Here is a 21492-nt window from a genome sequence, read left to right on the forward strand (position 1 = left end):
CCGCGCGACGAAGGAGAGCAACGCCGTTGGCCGGCGGTCACATCAATGATGGGACGCTCACGGCTGTCATTGGCTGACGGTGTGAGCGGTGGGCGGGCGCTGTTTCGGCGGTGGGCGCTTCTTGCTGCGGCGGAGGAGCAGAGGGAGTGACGCGGCATTAGGCAGCGGATCCGCGGAGGAAGACCAGGTTGTGAGAAGGTATCAGTGCGGCTCGTGAGTGCGTCTGGTCTTTCACCGCAACTATCAGAGAGCAACGGAAGGAAAGCGCGTCCCCGCGTGATGCTCCGCTTGAGACCACAGCATTTCATCTGAGAGACGTCAGAGACTGTAGCCTCACCTTTTGCAAGGTTTGAGACACGATTTATTCCAGCCCCACAAACGTATTCTATCTGTGTAGACCTTGTCTATGACGTTTATTTGTATTTCAGCAGCCGCCCTCATTTTACATACTGAGCATATCCTGTTTTTTGTTTTCCAAGGCAAAGGCATTTTATTAGAATTCACCGTGAGGGGCTGACACCTCTCAAGCCGTGCATCACCTGAGAGGAGAAGAGTGACTGCGCCAACATGGGGGTAAGACTGACTGACCACTGCAACTTTGTTATCACTGCGCTGTGACGCTCACCTGGAGAAGTGGCCTGAGAAGTGACAGCCTGATAAACGTGTGTCTCACCACCGCACGTCGTTTTTGTTCCCCTCCATGTAAACGTGCTTTGTCTGAGTGACATTGACTCTGATGCGGAACTATGTTGTTAGACTGCGACAAACTGGGGAACCGGTAGTTAAACGCTGCGGCTCTGTGACTTGACTTCAGCCTGGTTGTAACATTGAATTTTGAAGAACTCATTATTAGCTCATGACGTATCTTGCTCTGATGTAACCTAAAAAAAAGTCTTCCGGTGAAATAAGAATGAAAAGGGATGTGAGAGTGTCGATGTAAAGCGGGTCTGTGCAGGTTTAAAGGTCGTCACTGTGGGTTGTGTGCATTAAAAAGGCTCAGATAGGCCGTACTTTGACTGTAACCTTGTCAGCTGTGTTGGGCCTAATCGGTTTATTCTCACAGAGAGATCGCGTGTGGGATAGTGAGGGAGGAGGGGGTGCTCTCCCATCACAACCTGTGCTTTAACTGTGAATTTTCTAATATTTGAAGGAATTCTTCCAATATATAGACGCCTTTTTCTGTAATGAAAGGACACTGTACTGTGACCTCCTTCACGCGATCCCTTTGCATCAGGATCATCTCTCCTCTCCTCTCCTCTCCTCTCCTCTCCTCCCCTCCGCTGAAGATGCTGCTGTCTTCCATCTTCGCGTCCTCTCTCTTCAGCCGAGGATTCTCATCCTCATCCTCATCACCCTCACTGACCCATGCGTCATAATGCGGTTACCGAGAATAAGCGCCTCACCACCAGCTTATTTCCCCCCTTTAATTTGTGACGTAACAGACGGGCACTCGGTAATCGCCAAACAGTGAGCACAAATTCACTATGGATTAAATCAATATTGCGTGTATTTAGAGGGTTATCCATGTCTTTATTGAGACGTCATCTCCTGTGCGCGCGTTTAAAGCGTTAAAATGCGCGGATGTGTCTGAGTTATTGAGATACACGTATGAGCCTTATGTAAATTCATCAGTGCAGGCATGAGGGGAGGAAACAGCGCCACTCGAAAACGCAGAAGTGCAGACGCCAGTGTGGGCAATTGCGCAATTTTTGCCCCATCACCATCATCCTGCAGCACAGGAGTTTTACTGTACAAGCTCTCTTTCTATGTGTCTGTTTAATAATGCGGTGGCATCATGACGCTGCAGAGAGAGAGAGAGAGAGAGAGAGAGGACCGAGCGGTGCTGCTGAGAGGCATCAGCAGCTCTCTGTGACAGCAGCGGATGTGCCGGGAGAGGCGCTCCAGATGTGATCTGCTCCGTGTCCGTGGCACGATATCAGCCCGGTATCAGCATTAGTGGGCACTGCGTCAAAGCGGATTGGGTTGCGAAAAAAAAGTGCTTACGTATGTGCGGCTGCTGTGTGGAAGTTTGGTTTCACAGTGTGAGGAAAAGACACTGATTCGAAGTGGTGAGTCATATCGGAAGATAGCTCAGCTCTCCAGAGACTGGCTGTAGCTTATTAAAAAGAATATGAAGGTGTTTCCTTGCCTCTCCCTCCGCGCGCTCTGAGGTGACCCTGAGGAGGGAGGAGGAGAATGAAGTGATGGATGGGTGGATAGATGGATGGATGGATGGATGCATGGATGGATGTGGCTACCTCATCATTACGCGTCGCTGGCCACTGCACTCCCTAATCACTCTGTCAGAATTACGCACTGGCGCAATGTGCCATTGCATAGCCGCCTGTCCTTCACCAAGGCCGCAATGGGCACCGCTGTCACGTGACTTCTGCGTCAAACCGGGGGCGGGGCCTCTGGTGTGGAAATTCCCAATAAAGAGCTGTGATAGGCTGAAAGGCGGTGCCACGTAGAAAAGACCGATTTAAGGGGACAGCAGTGATGCAAAGAGAGAAAAGAGAGACTAAAAATAAACGAGCATCTCAAAGGAAATGTTTTCACTGACAAACAGACACATTTGTTCTAAATGATCTGCATTGCAGCATTTTTTTTGGCCATGTAGTTGATCCTGATGTGTCTGCAGAGGAGAAAGATGTTGATAAAGGTGTGAACACATGCGTGGACATTGTCACCTTCTGACACATGACACGGACAGAAAGGAATGTGCTAAGGCTGAAAGAGAAAGAGACAGGACGGGCAGATAGTGAATGAATGTATGTATGTGTAGGGACTAGCCTGCAGGTGTACAGAGAGAGAGAGGAGAGGGATTTAAAGAGATGGAGGAGGTGTATAGAGGGGGAGGGCAGCCACGGCTGCATATCCTGTTACAGGATAATGACCCGAGGCTCACATTACCATGGCTCCTGTTTCCTCATGCTGCGCTCTGTGGGATTGGTTAGCAGGAGGTCAGGGTTAGAGAGAGAAGGGATGAGGTTGGGTGGACCGCAGTCGTCATAGGATGTTGAGCAGAAGGTGATTTTGATGAATGGTGGAGAAGATGGAGGGATGTGGTGTCAGTGCTGCTAGAGGTGGAGGATTGAGTAGTAGTAGCATGGAGGCTTTGAGGTCATGGAGACAGGTGATGAGGACAATGGCTGAGCTGCTTTGAAAGCAGCACGGCTGAATTGAAACTTGTGTTCACATTAAGACTTCGATTAGACGTACTAATTACCTGGTGCCCTGGTATAAAGGTTTCTAGAACAGCGTGTTCTTTAATGTTGGCACTGGTGAGGCATGTGTGTGCGCAGAGGAAGTGAAGGAGTTAGTGAAAGGTAGTTCAGGAGATGTATGTGTGTGTGTGTGGCCTCTGCAGAGGCCCAGCCCTCTCTTTGGTGCAGAGTGCTGTACATCCCTCCCCACTGCACCTGCTGCGTGATGTTACCACGACTGTTCTGTCCCCCACCCCACTGTGCAGGAAGCAGTAGAAAAGCAAAGTCTTTCCACAGCCAGCTGTGACGATGTGGCTCTGTGGCGTGTAGGGGTCAATTAAGGTCAATACGGCGACCCTTTCGAAATACCAATCCATTGTCTTCATCAAGCTCTTTGAGGGATTCTAATCAATAGATAGCCACTGTAATGAGGACAATGTCATTAGTGAGAGTCTCTGAAGGACATAGTCCACACGTTCTAGTGCCCCAGCAAAAAAGCCTGCAGGCAGCTTCTCTCTTCACTAGAGTGAGACTAACGGGAAAAGGCCTGAGCTCAGAAGCAGCTAGTGTGATGCTAATAAAATGTAAAGGTCACTTCTGTCTTACTGTGATTGATAAGACTAACAGTTTTCCAGCAATAATGTCTTACTAGGTTTCATATTGAGAACGATTCAGAGGGGTGAGGTTGCCTGAATACAACAACATGACTTATTCACAACGTTGTCCTGGAGATGTGTGTGTGTGTGTGTTTGTGACGTGTGTGAGACTGTAACTATGTGAGCATGTGTTTCCACATCGCTGTAATACACCAGTTTGCCACTAACAGTAGTCAAACAATTGTGAAAGAAGAACAGTTTGTGCTGCAATTCATTTATATATCATTACCATTAAATCCTGTCATTCAGGTATAAGTAAAACATTCCTAAAGTTATATTAAAAGTAACCTTATTTCTGATTAAGGAATGGTAAGCCCACAGCTAATGATAGTTTATGTCATCAGTTGAACTGTTCAAATAGTTTCAGTTTACTGTCAGCAAACGAGCAAATAAACTAGAACATATTCATATTTTTAAAAAAAAGATGAACTAGTTCTTTTTTATTTTATTGAACAAAAAAAACACTCAAGCTAATTAAGTGATTATCAAATATAGTCACAGATTAATTTAGTCATCAATTAATAATGGTATAATAGTTGCAACGGTTGCCCTCGGTGGAACAAAACAACTGTGTGTGTGTGTGTGTGTGTGTGTGTGTGTGTGTGTGCACATGTGCACCTCATTGTGTGACCAGCTGCCTGAAGAGGAGTCGTAAGGGATGCCATGTTATTTACTGTTCAAACAATGACAAGGGTCATTGTTTGATCCAAGGCAACTAAACCAAAAGACCTTTCACTAATGTATTTTGCACTTAATCAAGATTATATTTTTATTTTGAAGTAACTAAATGAGTAATTTTGCTTGTATTGCGTGAACAGTAGAGAGAGAGAGAGAGAGACAAAGTGAGGGATGATCAGAGTGGGTTTATCCAGTGTAGTAATCAGACTAGCTAATCCCAACAGCCATGTTCTCTGGTCCCCCAGCCTGGGTGCCCTATGGGGACCTGGAGCTCTGCCTCTGCCCCCCTGCTGCAAGAAACAGCAGATGGTCCTGTGACCTTGCAAGGTCACACACACACAACAACACAACAGCAACACAAATACACACAGCACACACACTCCTGCATCTCCACAGATGTTACAGACATTTAAAGCACAACATTTTGAATTATTCCTTTGAATAAATACATCATAGTTGCATCCTCTGGATAATTCATTCAGGTGGTGTTCCCCACTGACACCACAGTAAATATAATTTAATATAATTATATATAATTATATACATATAATTTACATCCACACACACACACACACACACATATATATACAGTATATGACAGAAAGCACACAGAATAAGGCCATGATGTGGACGTCACATGCTCAGTGGAGGGAAGCTGATGTGATCCCCTAATGTGGCTGCTCTGTGCAAAAGAGGATGTGGATACGCCTGTGCAGGCTTTACCGAACTGTGATGGTCGGGGCCTGATAACGTAGGAACAAAAGCTGGAACATGGCTGCAGTTGCTCCGTGACACTTCCTCATATGACTCATGTGTGCCACACACAAGAGCACACTAGAGAGAACAACAGTGATTCCCTCTTTCCATCCCACGAGGAAGAAAATAAGGCTGCAAACCCATTCTCAGTCAAACCTGTTGACCGTGGGCAAGCCTTGGCCCGTTGCTGAGAACATGCCCACCACGTTAGTCCTCTCACTTGCCACTCCTTTTTTCAACATGCAGCTTAGTTTGGCACATGAATGTAGGACAGAGTAGTTTCTCTTGATTCCATTTGGTCATAATAAATTACATCTATGTCGTATTATGGTTCACAAGAAGTCATTATGGGACTTATAATGAACTTGTTAAACATAAATCAGTCTAAGTTTTAAGCTCTACCTCTCATTCTCTTTACATCTCCCTCAGTCGCTCTGCCACAGTGCATGCGGCCGCTGCACATTCACTGTAGCCGACACAATGAGTCACCTCCGCTCACACACACACACACACACACACGCACAGAAAAACCACACTCATTTCTTGAGTCACTCGCCTGATTATATTATACAGCACTAAATACAGCGTCCAGTTACACATGCATCAATTATTTCTTGTCACAGATCACATCAGGGGATCCTGGGAGTACGAGGCCACAGATGAGCTTTCTCACCATGCTGATGGCTGTACTGGTCACCATGGTTACAGTGGTTGCCCTCCAAACACACTCAGTCATCAGAGTTGTTCACACGAGGACAAAATGCAAGGTTCAGTTTGGTTAACCAGAGCGGGCAGGCAGAATAAATGAAGATCAAATCTAAAGCACAGGTTCTTTGTTAGTGAATTTATATTGAAAGCACATTTTAATAAGCTAATATTTGACTGGGTGTGAGTGATAACTCTTAGCGATCCACAGAGGCTTTGTGTGACTTTTCTATTTCCTAATGATGTGAGATATGTCTGTTTGCCTCTGTGCTGCTTGTGCGTCTGTAATTCCAGCCAAAGGTCTCTGTTTCCTCCCTCAGGACAGTGGGGACTCGTTACATTATGCAGAACTGTGTGAGACAGCTGGACACAGAGCTCACTCCACTGTTGTCTGCATCACAAATGACTCTGTTGTATGTAGTGTATGTGCACAAAATGGCGATGACTGCAGTTATTATATACGTGTAGGTCTAGATTTCAGACTTGTTTAACCTTTGTTGCGCAGTGACTTCAACAAAGTGAGAAGACCATGGTGACACTGTACTCAGAGTTGCCCTATTTAACAGTTATAAGCATATTTTATGCATACTATATAGCTGTTTTCACATCATTCATTATCTGCTTATAACCCAGACTTCTCTGATGCACTGTGTATCTGATAACAACTACAGGATAACACGTCATAAACCGCCATTGAGGTGTTTTTAAACTGCTTTTAATTGCTAAATAGTGCACCGTAAATAAAGTGTTTTAGGTAGCTGTGTGTGAAGAGGGGGAAACTGAGAGGTTTGGTTAGCTGTCCCTTCTGTCATTAATGATTGAGTGGCAAGCACACACACACACACACACACGCACACACAAACTCACACCTGCAAAGCTAACACACTCATCGCAGTGTAAACGCACGCATATGATAAATCGGCAACCTCTTAACTCTCCACGTGACCCTGATAGCTGCTCGCTCCTATCTGCAAATATCCATCATCTGAAAGACACAAACCTGCAGTGAGAGTATAATCTCTTAGCATTCTTAAAGTGACAAATGACACACATGGCATTAGTGAGGTTGTGCAATCTATTAGAGTGGGGTCAATGCAGGTCAAACGCAGACACAGAGCCAGCAGACAAAGACTGCTCATCAATATCTAATTAGATGCGTAAGAGAAGAGTGACAGCTCTCTTTCCCTCGCGCTCAGTCTCTTTCACGTAGTTACTCTCATTCCCTTTCTTTTCCTGCCTCTCCCTCTTTAACTGCCCCTGCTTCTCACATCCCACTGATACCTAACTCCCTTTCTACGCACTCAATACCACCCGTCCATCATCCACTCCTTACCACATGCATTTCTCTGTGTCTTTTACTTTTCAACACATATTGTTTTTCTTTGCCACGCCTCACAACCGCTATATATGTGTGTGTGTGTGTGTGTGTGTGTGTGACAGAAAGAGAGTGAACTGTGTGTGTGCGTGCGTGCGTGTGTACATATATGTGTTCATATTTAAACAAACACACTGTATGCTGAGAAGTGCAGGTGTGCTGCTGAGTTGACACAGCCCCTTTTGTACACCGTGCAGTTTTACATCTCTGAATCCACACTAACACACCCGTCACCTGTCCGTCATCGTTTAGATCATTGGTATTAGAAAAGATAAATCCAGAACTTCAACGTCAAACTCCGTTGATCTCTAAAATGGAGACATAGAGACACGGATTGTTCACGTGATCTCCAGTGGAGAACATAAATGCATATAATGTAATGCATTCATGTCTGTGTTGTATAAACGTGTGCATCACGCACATAGACAAACACACATGTGAAGGCTTTGTCTCAGAGGGGTGAGCAGCAGTACTTTTCCACTGCATCAGTCGTCAGTACATCTCTGTCACACCAGGCCTGCCTGGTCTTGCTTCAGCGGCTTTGCTCACCTGCTCTTTTGTTGCAGAACAGTGTGTGTGCGTGAGTGAGTGTCTGCTTGTGTGTACTCGTGTGTGCATTTGCAGACCACTCCCTCCCACTGACATACGACTCTCTGCCCCAATGCAGCCCAACTAATTGTTTTATTGTTTGATTTAGCGTTCAGAAGTGGTGTCTGAGCAGCCGTGTGAGTGGGAGTTGTCACCAGTGGAGTGCAGTGACTTAAAGACGAGAGCACACATTTGAAAAATGCCGTTCCCAACAAGCCCCGGCCTTTGTAAACAGAGGCGTGCCCATGGAAATGACAGACATTACTGACTGGTCGTCAACCCACCTTTCTGGGCCAAAAACCTGCTGCAAGCACATGAAGGCTGGGATTTATATAATCAATGAAAACAGTTTGTTGTAACACTGTTCTGAAATGTCTGGAGAAAGAACACTTTGTTTTCTTTCTATTCGAGGACCAAACCCTGATTAGGTCCTGATGGCACGCCACAGATCGTATCCACATGTTGCTTCATCAAGAGTTTTTATGAAAGACTAGAACGACTGGTTTTTGTTACCATGTGCACATTAAATACGTAAAGACATGATTTCACAATAGCTTCACACAAGAGCTGCACTCTTCAAGTGGCAAATGTGGTGGAACGTTGATCTTTGTCAGTAGAATCTCGCCACACTGCGGGCGTGTGCGTGGTTTGGGTGTGTGTGTCAGTCCTCATAGGTTCAGACTTTCTCCTTGATACTTTTGCAAATATACTGACATTTGTCTGACTGTGTCTCAGTGATTTCCAGCATACAGTTCAAACAAAGTCAAGAAACTCTTAATTCCAAAGGGTTGAAACAGAAGAGGAGGGACTCCACTTTCAGAATGGACAGATTTGTAAGGACAGCAGCATAGAGAGACAAAGCATAGAGAGACAAAGTAGTCCCTGCCAGTTTCCCTCAACACTACTTCATGTCTCCTCATGGTGGCACTGCTCAAAGGAAAGAGGGAAACTTGGACAGAAGTAAATAATCATCACACAACCTCCTCTCTATTAAGAACACCTCCAGATTCCATTTTTACCCTTTGCACTCAAATCTCTTACAACAGATATTTCCCGTCATTGATTATTACATTGACAGTTATTGACATTTATGTCTGATCTGAGGTGAATTTATGACTTTTGAGTGTGACCTCCATGTCAGCAGGATTCTGCTACTCTGTCATGGATGCAACCCCCTCGCCTCCAGTCATTTGCAACCAAGGGCAGTTTCTTTGATGACTCTGCTGTGTCAATAAAGGGCTGGACTGGAGACACCCACTCAGATCTCCAGAGAGAGATTCCTACCTCTTCATGTCACCTTTGACCTCTGATGAGGGACATTGGTATTGATGTAGTTCAGTGGTCAGGACTGTAGTTACTGTCAGAGAAGAACAACTATAACGTGCAGCAGTGGAGAAGGTTGTGGTTATTAATAAAACATAAGAACATTTCTGAAAGGATTGTTGAAGTAAGGAGCAGTAAAACAGGAGGTGTGTGTGTGTGTGTGTGTGAGGTAATTTTTAGTAATCTGGGCATCAAAGTGTTTCTGATGTTTCTGGTCTAATGGCGGCAAAACAGAAACATTCAAATCCAATCAGAAAGTCTTTGATGAGTCTATAAACTCCGTTTGTCTGCTCTGCCTCTCTCTTTCTTTAATGTTTGCTGCCAGATTAAAACAAAAAAAAAGAATGAAAGGGAGCAGGAACCAATCAGTTTAAAACTACAGCTTAAACCATTTGCGTTTGATCATGTTCTGTTGTGTCTGTCAGGCTGTTGTTGGACATCAGAGCAAGAATGATTAAATCAGACAGATGTGTCCGATCAGTCTGCAGGTGCAGTCGTTAACTCGAGCAAAAACACATGTTCTACCAGGCTAATGAAGTTTCCTTTTCCTGTCACAGTGATTCTTTTAATCATAGGTTTTTATTTCATCTCACGTCTTCCTCATAAACACTGAAGAATTGACATTATTGACTAAATGCAGGCGACTTCACAAGGCCACTTCACAGGGATGCAGTGTCACTATACTCACGGTACAGTTCAGTATTTAGTTATAATGCTGTTCTCTCTCAACAAAGAGGGCGTATAAAGACATCAAACGAATGATGGCCCAGTTCCATTTAGCTTCTCCATTTTGACAGTGTTTGGTTTGCTGTCACACTGTCCTGACTTACATGAACTGAACATTGTGCTAAAACATGTCAGGATGGCTGCTGGCAAAAAGGTCCGTACAGTGTCAGTGTACAAGCCCACGGAACAGCTAAGACTACTTGCAGAGGGGCAAAGAGCACTCTCTATAGCTAACCTAGTCCGAGGCATGTATAAAACATGTGTGTGTGTCTGTAGTATGGCCGATCAGACAGTTACCGCGTTGCCACCACACAGGACAAAGATAAACGATCCCCCAAGAAGAAGAAGGGGGCGACCAAGGACATGGATGACCTGAAGAAGGAAGTGCCCATTGTAAGTAAAAACCTTCCTTTATCCCTGAATATAACTGAATGTTGGTATAATGTCGGTATGATCATTGGATTTGAAGCCATTTTTAATCCATTCTCGTAAAATAGTGTGAGAAAAGAACATGGATTTGTTCTATAAAATTCAACTGACATATTTGTTGGAGAGAAGGGAAATACAGGCAGAATGAATGTCTTTGTTGCTGGTAAGAGGCTTGACCTGTTGTCAAGAAGTCATCATCTTGATTCCACATCTCAGCACAAGAAACAGACAGCAGGGTCGCCACACCTGGCTGCCCTGATACTCTTGTCTTCCAGGTGAAGCGCATGCATGGACTCAATTTCTAATCATTTTCTATAGATATTTTTAAAAGACTTCAAACCTCAAAGCTGTTTTTTTAGTCTGGACTTTCCTCACGTTTGTCCTGCATGCAAAACAATGTTTAAACATTCTGAAATATGCAGATCACTGATTATTCATGTGTTTACTTTTTTCAGACGGAACATAAGATGTCTATAGAGGAAGTATGCCGGAAATTCCAGACTGATATTGTGCAGGTGAGTCGATGGTTTAAGCGTGTACTGTAAATCTGTGGTGTGGAGCTGTTCTTCCAGTTGTCCACTAGGTGGCATGGGCGTACCTTCAATGATATATTTCAGGTTTGACAATGAAATAGACGATGATTCAATGTGTGGTTTCTATCATGTAAAGTGGACAAAGACATAGTAGGTTTGAATTTCTCCGTCCTCTCCAGGGACTGACCAACGCCAAGGCAGCAGAGTTCCTGCTGAGGGATGGTCCCAATGCTCTCACCCCTCCTCCCACCACACCAGAGTGGGTCAAGTTCTGTCGCCAGCTGTTTGGTGGATTCTCCATCCTGCTGTGGTTAGGCGCCATCCTCTGTTTCCTGGCCTACGCCATCCAGGCAGCCACTGAGGACGACCCTGCAGGAGACAACGTGAGCGTCCCTCACACGCACACACACAGAGTCCCACAGATTTAGTCACACGGATTCCCGAAGAACATATTCACATCTGGCACTTCCACACCTCATTAACACATCCACCACACCACGACACAGAGACATAATTAACACCTCGGAGAAGTGATTTGACTGTCACACACACACACTGCACCCATTGCCTCCAAATATATTTGAACTCATTTGCTCTCTCTCAAACACGTCTCTCTGTGTCTCCCTCTTTTACTCTCTTTCCAGTTGTACCTGGGTATCGTGCTCACAGCTGTCGTCGTCATCACTGGCTGCTTCTCATACTTCCAAGAGGCTAAGAGCTCCAAAATCATGGAGTCTTTCAAGAACATGGTGCCTCAGGTACAATATGTGTTTGTGTTTGTGAAAAAGACGTCAGGAGAAGCAAACATTTTTCTTCAGAAATGATCAACTAATGTACCATTGTGCACAACAGCAAGAAAGTATTTAATATTTAGTTTATTCATTATTTTTATTTAAACTCTATAAGTGCACAGGGTTTTAGGTGCATACTCACTCGCTCACAGTCATACTGTCCTGACTTACAGTACATAAAGTGAACAGAGCCGTCGTTAATGTGATCAGTGTCAAAAGAATTGAGATCCATAGGAAGGAGATCGGAGTCAGCTCAGTGTCCAAACAAGGGTTTAATCTTGTACAAGAGGAGCATTGACAAAGCAACACACACAGGCCAGTTACAAAGTGAAGACTCCCCGTCTTCGAGGAAACACAAGGTATTTATCTGTCTCAATGGGTCAGCTATCACCCTGCCATAAGGTGCAGACCCCCGCCTCTGTGGGTCTGTTATCTCCTTGCCCTAAGTCGCTGACCCTAAGTCACATCAAACAGTTCCTAAAACAATACAAATGGTCACTGGTCATAAATCGCATCAAACAGTTACATTAACAATACAAAGAGTCAATGGTCTCAGGTCACATCAAATGGTTGCATTGAACATTTGTCTTCATGTATTACATGAGGTACATAATTCCCATAACAATCAGTATCACCAATGATTTTCCTGCCAAAATGGCCGCAGTGCAAAGAGCCAATTATACACCACCACATTTTACACACATTTGCTATTATGTAAATGTGTCACATTTGATACCCATCACCAAGTGGAAAGGTTGGCCTGCAGAGCAAGCTACACAACCCTCATTGCTCCCTGTGCGCTGCTCAGTGTCAGGCAGATACATAGTTAGCAGTCAAATGTCAAGACGTGTGGTCAGGCTCTGACTGAGAACCATGTCTTTGACAATCACTGATGTCTTCCCTGCAGCAAGCATTGGTGATCCGAGAGGGTGAAAAGGTACAGATCAACGCTGAAGAGGTGGTGGGTGGAGATCTGATCGAAGTGAAAGGTGGAGACAGGATTCCTGCTGACATCAGGGTGGTATCTGCTCATGGCTGCAAGGTATATACTCTCTCTCTCTCTCTCTCTCTCTCTCTCTCTCCTCTCACTCTCATACACACACACATTCTTCATGTTTTATTCTTTCTCTGTGTGAATAGGTGGATAACTCCTCCCTGACCGGCGAGTCAGAACCTCAGAGCAGGTCACCTGACTGTACCCATGACAACCCCTTGGAGACCCGAAACGTTGCTTTCTTCTCCACCAACTGTGTGGAAGGTATTGTCACCATGGCAATAGCATTACCTTTTTTTGTCATTACCTTGTGTGCCAGTGGTTGGTTTTTGTTCCCCAAACAAGCCGACACATACATTGCTCTTGGTATAGAAACATTATTAATAGTTTTTCCCCACAAAACACGGATATAAACTGTACTAACTAACATATTTATCATCATAAACCAGGCACAGCACGTGGCATCGTTATCTGCACTGGAGACCGCACAGTCATGGGTCGCATCGCTACGCTGACCTCTGGCCTGGAGACCGGCAAAACCCCCATCGCCAAGGAGATCGAGCACTTCATCCACATCATCACAGGTGTGGCCGTCTTCCTGGGTGTCACCTTTTTCGTCCTGGCCCTCGTCCTAGGTTACAGCTGGCTCGAGGCTGTCATCTTCCTCATCGGCATCATTGTGGCAAACGTGCCTGAAGGGCTGCTGGCCACCGTCACTGTAAGTGGACCACTGAATAGATAATTATCATAAATGATGTGGTATCTGTGTTTTACTCACTGTCGCTCAACAGTAACGGTCTTAACATCCTGTCTTTGTCTGCAGGTGTGTCTGACCCTGACTGCCAAACGTATGGCTAAGAAGAACTGCCTGGTGAAGAACTTGGAAGCTGTGGAAACCCTGGGTTCCACCTCCACTATCTGTTCTGACAAGACCGGAACTCTGACCCAGAACAGGATGACTGTGGCCCACATGTGGTTTGACAACCAGATCCACGAGGCTGACACCACTGAGGACCAGTCTGGTTAGTAATGGAGAGGAGCGAGAACACGCGTGCACTCATAGTGTCTGAAATACTGGGTCTGCTTTAAAAAGGATAAATAATTTGTGCCCACTTGTGTGTCCGTTGTCCAGGTGCCTCATTTGACAAGTCGTCAGTGACTTGGCAGTCTCTGGCACGTGTTGCCGCTCTGTGTAACCGCGCTCAGTTCAAAGCGGGACAAGACTCCATCACCATCCTGAAGCGCGACGTTGCCGGCGATGCCTCAGAGTCGGCTCTGCTCAAGTGTATCGAGCTGTCCTGTGGCTCAGTCAGGGCGATGAGAGATAGGAACAAGAAGGTGGCTGAGATCCCCTTTAACTCCACCAACAAATACCAAGTAAGAAAATAGCTGTGTACGCACGAAAACAAAAACAGTGCCGTCTTAAAGTCTTGGATGTCAGATCTCAACTTTGATTTTTGGCCCTTCTTTTAGCTGTCAGTGCACGAGACAGAGGATCTCAATGACAACCGCTACCTGCTGGTGATGAAGGGAGCTCCTGAGAGGATCCTCGACCGCTGCACTACCATCCTGCTGCAGGGCAAGGAGCAGCCTATGGATGAAGAGTTGAAGGAATCTTTCCAGAACGCCTACATGGAGCTTGGAGGACTGGGAGAGAGAGTGCTGGGTAAGAAAGGGCAGAGTGGTAACGATGGATGTTCAAGGTCAGGAGAGGAAGAGAGCCAGATAGAAGATAAGAATGGCCAAAACCTGAGGTTTAGAGGGTTTTTAGAACAGACTTGGGATATTATGTAGTTACAATGAACTGCTATACGTATCTCTATATCTCATGTTGGCATAAGCTCAGCTGCAATATTTTTGTCTGCAGTTCCTGCATCTCTGGTGTTCAATGTAGGTTCTTCTGGCTCTTTGTGCCATCTAGTGGCATGTTTGAGTACTTCTCTATACAGGTAACGGTTAGAAAAAAATTGACAAAGACACAATTCATTAATAAATAAAGAAATATATATATTGGTCTCTATTTTTTTAACATTTAAATCAACAATTAACAATTAACTATCAACAGTAAAATGCTGTGTTTCCCAAACCTTTCATCCAGGGACTCACCTTTTAAAGATAACAAAGTACCACAACCTAATTTCACAAATGTGTGTATAATATAAGATTTCTTGCTATTTTGCTGTAATTTTTTGTAATATTATTGTAGATCAGCCATAACCAAGAGATGTCTTTTTGACAAATGAATCACATCTACATTTTATGCATGTTATTTGTATTTTATAAACATAAATCCTGAGTTAAAGGCTGGAAATAATTCTGTTGAATCCAACCCAGTCCCTGTAAATGACTCTTGACACTTTGTTTTGACGCTCTGTTAATGTAGTCACTCATAGTGTAAATTCTACATTAACGTTGTTTGTTTTGCAAAGGATTATTGCAAAGGCACTTTCTTACATAAGTGCTATTGTAAGTAATTCAGACGCATCTCAATGAAATGTTAAATCACATCATATTTCTGCTCCTCACAGGTTTCTGCCACGTGATGCTTCCAGAAGACCAGTACCCCAAGGGTTTTGCCTTTGACACAGATGATGTCAACTTCCAGACAGATAACCTTTGCTTCGTGGGCCTCATGTCCATGATCGACCCTCCCCGTGCTGCTGTGCCTGATGCTGTCGGCAAATGTCGATCTGCTGGTATCAAGGTGAGCCTGATTTACCATCTCGTTATTTCTCGTGGTCATTTGAAAAGCCGGCACTTTTTGAAAATGCCTTGGAAATAACATAAAGAAGCGTCATCGTTGTTGCTCTTGTTGTTATATAGGTCATCATGGTCACTGGAGATCATCCAATCACAGCCAAGGCCATCGCTAAGGGAGTGGGCATCATCTCAGAAGGCAATGAAACAGTGGAGGACATTGCAGCTCGTCTCAATATACCTGTCAGCCAGGTCAACCCCAGGTATGGCGTGTTTATAGAAACACACATGCAGTCAAATGAACACCTGTAAAAGTCCTACATGACACTTTGAATGTGTATGTGTTCAGGGACGCCAAGGCGTGTGTGATCCACGGCACCGACCTGAAAGAGCTGTCGCAGGATCAGATGGATGACATCCTGAGGAATCACACCGAGATCGTGTTTGCCAGAACCTCCCCACAACAAAAACTCATCATTGTAGAGGGTTGTCAGAGACAGGTTGGAACTATTTCATATTATGATAATAATTATATCCAATAAAAGATAAGATATTTCATTGTACCTTATCAAACTGGCTGTTTCATATTATTACACAAAAAATAACCAAAAGTACAATATACTTTGAGAACAGCAGATGGCGCTAGTTACCTTTTGAATGAATATTCCCTGTGTGACACACAAAGAACATTTCACTGTGAGATTTCTATGTTGCTTTTGACACTGCCAATGGTTTTGCCTTTCTCTGATACAAATACTGATTCATACTTAAATAATATATTTGTTAATCATCAGTTTTCATCCTTTAAATGTGGCAGCTTCATTTTAAATGATACATAACTTATTCAAATTCACACAAAAAACAACCAAAAAACGGACACTGGAATCAATAGTATTAAACTAATTTATATAATGGTATTTTGTATTATTATTGTTATATTAATAAAAGAGTGTTAATGTCAGCCTCATGCAGAGATTCTAATAATAAAAACAATTACAAAGCATCTTTTTGTTTTGTCTCTCCCAGGGTGCCATTGTGGCTGTGACAGGTGACGGTGTGAATGACTCTCCTGCTCTGAAAAAGGCCGACATTGGCGTTGCCATGGGAATCTCTGGCTCAGACGTGTCCAAACAGGCTGCAGACATGATCTTATTAGATGATAACTTTGCGTCTATTGTCACAGGAGTGGAAGAAGGTGAGATGATGCAAAGTACAACACTGAACGACTGAGCATTTAATGAAAATGTGTAGAAAGAGGGGGATGGCGTTTTCTCTTTTATTCACTAAAATGTGTGACACAAAATCATAGCACAAGACTAAAGGTTTGGGGTTGAGTGGAAGTACTTACAGTAATATGTGATGGAACCTTTCTGCATCTCTCTCTCTCTCTTTAGGCCGCTTGATCTTTGATAACCTTAAAAAGTCCATCGCCTACACACTCACCAGCAACATCCCAGAAATCACACCCTTCCTCTTGTTCATCATCGCCAACATTCCCCTGCCACTGGGAACCATCACTATCCTGTGTATTGACCTGGGAACTGACATGGTGAGCACTAACCAAACACTCACTGTTTAATGTCAAAGATACATCTGTACGCTCACAACCAGCGTGTCCAGCTCTTAAAGAGAGGACACTAAACGCTCGCGTGTCCCTCGTCTCTTAGGTTCCAGCCATCTCCTTGGCTTATGAAGCAGCTGAGAGTGACATCATGAAGCGTCAGCCCAGGAACCCATTCAGAGACAAGTTGGTGAATGAAAGGCTTATCAGCATCGCCTATGGACAAATTGGTAGGTGAATTGAAGATGCAACTGTTGATCCAGGCTGTGAAATGTCTTTGATCTGGATTGGAGTTTGATCTTGGTTGCCTGAAAGTCATTTTGTGTTGAAACTACTCTACACTACTCTACTTGATCCCTTCTATTTCTGTCCATTTCTGTTCACAAGAGCTGGATTACCGTTGGGCCTGTCTGTGTTTTGGTAAAACCAGATAAGGAAGTCAGAAAAACGTAGAAATCTGTGACTTAATCTTTCTCTGTGTATGATTTTCTTCAGGTATGATCCAGGCTCTAGGAGGCTTCTTCGCTTACTTTGTCATCTTGGCTGAAAATGGTTTCCTGCCCTCTGGACTAATAGGCATTCGGCTAAATTGGGACGACCGCTCACTCAACGACCTGGAAGACAGTTATGGACAACAGTGGGTAAGTGTATCTCAAGACATTGCTACGTTTAATAAGTACCTTTTCATTTTCCTTGTGGAAATGACAACTTTAGCATGTTACAAAGATACGGACAATGGTTGAAACAGGTTGTGATAAGTCATTACACTTATTGAATTTAAATGTTTTCTAATGTTTTGTAACTTTACCTCACGGTGTTTCTGTCCTTTTCCATCCTCAGACATATGAGCAGAGGAAGATTGTGGAGTTCACGTGCCACACAGCCTTCTTTGTCAGTATTGTAGTCGTGCAGTGGGCTGATGTCATCGTCTGCAAGACCAGACGTAACTCTGTGTTCCAGCAAGGCATGAGGTGAGTCCAGCAACTGCTATACTTTCATGTGTCTTATCTTTTGACAGACACACAGTTTTAATGAAGTACAATGAAATGCATGTATTTGAAGTTAGTAAACCAAGACAGGCAGTAGGAGGGCATCTCTCTTCTCTCTTCTTACATATTTGTTGTGTTTTCTGTCCAGGAACAAAATCTTGATCTTTGGCCTGTTTGAAGAGACAGCTTTGGCTGCCTTCCTGTCCTATTGTCCAGGCATGGATGTGGCACTCAGGATGTACCCTCTAAAGTAACCACCGTTCTCATTTCCATCACAACACGCTTTCACTCTGATACGAAAGATGTTCAGTGTTTGTTGCTTTTAAAATTAACCTGGTTCTCTCGTCTCGTCCGCAGACCTTCCTGGTGGTTCTGTGCATTCCCCTATAGTTTCCTCATTTTTGTTTATGATGAAATCCGAAAACTGCTCATCCGTCGAAACCCTGGAGGTGAGTGTTGTTTCTCTCATAAGGCATTTAACTGAAGCCTGCTGTTATATGAGGGGGGGCATTTGCTAGACGTTTCTGGGTCAGGTGTGGTAAACTCACCAGCTCATGGTGACAACAACGTTTCAGGTCATATAGGTATATATATATCTATATATATATAGATATATATATAGATATATATACTGTATATAGATATACTGTATATAGATATATATCTCTGTTTTCTTCATGTAGTGTGAAAGTGTACAAACGTACAAAACAGCGAGCTAAATGGAACTGGGCTATCATTTGTTGGATCATTTACACCTGTTACTTTACTATGACCTGTCAACATGGCTGCTGTGCTCAAATTGACTACATAAATGCTAACAATGTGTCCATAAAATAATCAAATACAATATAATGTGTTCCTCTTGTTTCACTCCAGGTTGGGTGGAAAGGGAGACATACTATTGATCGATGGAGCAACTTGGCTCAAACTCCCTTCACCTTCCTCTTATTTCTCCCTCCCATCACTTCGTCCCTGGCAAGACACGCCTCCGGATGTCCTGCCCCCTTAAAGACAAAAATCGCTTTGAAGCAATTTTCATCTCAACTGCCCCAAAGATTAAAAAGCAGCAAAAGCACCTTTACAACTTTGTACACTGACCCGCCCCCCCTCCCCCATTCTCCCAACTCCTATGATACTCTTTGCATGTGTTCTCTCACAGCTGTGTACATAAACCAATATATCTACCAAACGGCAGCTGCATATTGTGTAAGTAGATCTGAATGAGCTAAGGATACAAATGGAGTGTCTATGCTCTGCAAAAAGGGCCATCCTGCTCCTTCCTCCCCCTGTTCTTCCCTTCTTCTCCCTCTCCCCTCTTTCTCTGTACCTTTGTTCCACTATCTTATCCCTCCTTGCCAACCCTTTGCTTGTCCTCTAATCACACACACACACACAAACACGCACACACACGCATATAAAGATGACACAGTGAGATCCCGCCGCCGACACCACTTCAACTGCCACCTCTTGCCGTGGTTTCCTCTCTGTGGAGGACCAGTGGAGTGGTCATCTCCCTCTTGTTCTCACAGCGTCCATTTTCCTTCTTTTCCGTTCTCAATGGCCACAGTGTTGTTTTTGTTTTTTTAATATGTGGGGTGGGGGGGGTGGGTGTCACTGGTTTTACTTGTTTTTTTTATTTCTAAAACAGGAGGGTGGGTTTGTGAGAGCTGCTTTTCCTCATTTAGGCCTAACTAAGCACATCCCATGGGGGTCCTGTCCCTCCTCTCTCCCCCCCCCTCTGTCTCTCACACCCCTCCCCTCCCCTCCCCTCCCTCCTGCCCCATTTGTCTCTGTGTGCACTGTGTGAACCATTGTTCTTGTTAATAACTATTACAGTACACCCAAGTTGGTAAATGCAACTCAAATTTTTTTTTCTGTGTGCTCTAGGAAATCTATACAATTCTATATTGAATTTAAATGAAACAGTAAAAAAACATGTTGAAAAACAGCTCAAGAAAGACATTAAAGATGTTGGCGAGATTGGAAACAATGAGAGATGTGTGCGTGTCTCTCGATTAGTATTTTGTTTGGTTTCAGTTATTTTTGCTGGTTTTCCAGGAGACTGTCTCAACTATCTCAGAGCAGAGCAAGGATTCAGGTTGTGTTTTTAAGGATGTCAGGTTCCTATCACTGCAGGTGTGTCGGTATGATGTGGTGCAGCGTGTTGTGCTGTGGTGAGGGGTGGATGATGCGTCCATGTGTCTGGGGCCTATTCTTAGATCAAATCCAGGTCCGGTTGACTCCATGTCTTGGTGTACTTCTCTGTGTGACCCAGCTGCGTGCATGTATGTGTGATGGAGACCAGTGAAGGGCCAGCAATCTCATGCTGGGTTTAACTTCAGATGGCTGAAAGTTGCAATTCAAGAGAAAAAAAAAAAACCACAACTAGTAGAACATGTGTGTCAAATAAATGAAACCAACACCAATAAAACATTTAGAACATTTAATACAACGTAGACTGTGTTTGTGCCTTTCTGTCACTGTTTTTGTCTTATGAAGCACAATATTTACTCTCATCCTATTCTTTCCTTATAATACAATATAATGCATATATATATTCAGAGGCCTGCAAGTACAACACATGTGTTTAGAATTACCCTCCCCACTCTAACAGGGAAAGGTTTTTCCACATACATTAATATTCTGAGTTCTGAGTATCAGTCTCATTGTTTATCTCACAGTATGTAAAATTACACTTTTTTACTGTGTAAGTTATGCAACATTTCTGACAAAAATCTAGGCTCTAGTTACAAAATAGAAACCTGATGGTGTGATGCCACCTAGTGTTATGAGTTAATTATGCATGTCAACCTGCACACTGCATTTAACTGCCAGAGGAAAAGGATTTGGCAGGAGCCCAAGGAAATGCACCAAAATTCCTTTGTAAACGTGTGAGGCCTTTTCTGTCAGCAGAGTCTCACAGACTGAATCATTCTCTATTCACTAGCACTATTAAAATAATAAGCACACAAAAAAGGGAACATTTTGTTATTAGTAAAAGCTGCTATTTCTAAAATGGCTTTCTGCAAACAGGATAATAAGAATCTCTTATCCTAAGGGAACAGACGGCAATCATGCTACATCTCTGTGCCACAAGGCTAATTCATTTTAAATGAACCTTTTATTGCCCCTCTAGTGCCCGAGTCAAATAAATCATACACAACATACTGCTCTACAGTGTGCGAGAGAGGTACTGGTACTGTTACAGGACACTGTGTTACAGCCAGTGAATATTTAGGACGTGTCCCTTTGAGTTAGAGGCACAAAAACTTTCTGGCACTAGTCTACCGCTGTCCAATGACAAATGTAGCGTCTCCTGCTCATACATACACACACACCAACACACATACACTCCCACTTTCTGTCACTCACTGACCAACACACTCACACCCTCACCCTCTCTCTAATTTCCCCTGTGTCTCTGCAGTGAGCTCACTGCAGTGCGACTCTCCTCTCTCGCCTCTCGCCACCCTCCGTATAATAGA

At 43.9% G+C, this 21492-nt stretch overlaps 1 protein-coding gene across 2 annotated transcripts; it reads left to right on the forward strand.

The window, feature by feature from the left end:
* Positions 1-209: 209 nt before the first annotated feature.
* atp1a3b (ATPase Na+/K+ transporting subunit alpha 3b) lies at positions 210-20459 on the forward strand. Of its 2 annotated transcripts, none has more exons than XM_058648172.1 (23): positions 210-347; positions 480-573; positions 10290-10406; positions 10898-10957; positions 11155-11358; positions 11620-11733; positions 12674-12808; positions 12907-13024; positions 13210-13478; positions 13584-13782; positions 13893-14137; positions 14234-14426; positions 15289-15464; positions 15584-15720; positions 15807-15957; positions 16484-16652; positions 16852-17006; positions 17125-17248; positions 17514-17659; positions 17859-17989; positions 18156-18257; positions 18365-18456; positions 18884-20459. In XM_058648172.1, exons 2-23 carry the CDS (start codon positions 568-570, stop codon positions 18910-18912), a joined length of 3072 nt encoding a protein of 1023 aa, XP_058504155.1. In that variant the 5' UTR covers positions 210-347; positions 480-567; the 3' UTR covers positions 18913-20459. The 2 variants fall into 2 exon arrangements, with proteins under 2 accessions (XP_058504155.1, XP_058504156.1); XM_058648173.1 differs by having other exon boundaries at positions 10329-10406.
* Positions 20460-21492: the final 1033 nt, after the last annotated feature.

Source organism: Solea solea, chromosome 13, assembly GCF_958295425.1.
Source record: "Solea solea chromosome 13, fSolSol10.1, whole genome shotgun sequence".
Lineage (NCBI taxonomy): Eukaryota > Metazoa > Chordata > Actinopteri > Pleuronectiformes > Soleidae > Solea > Solea solea.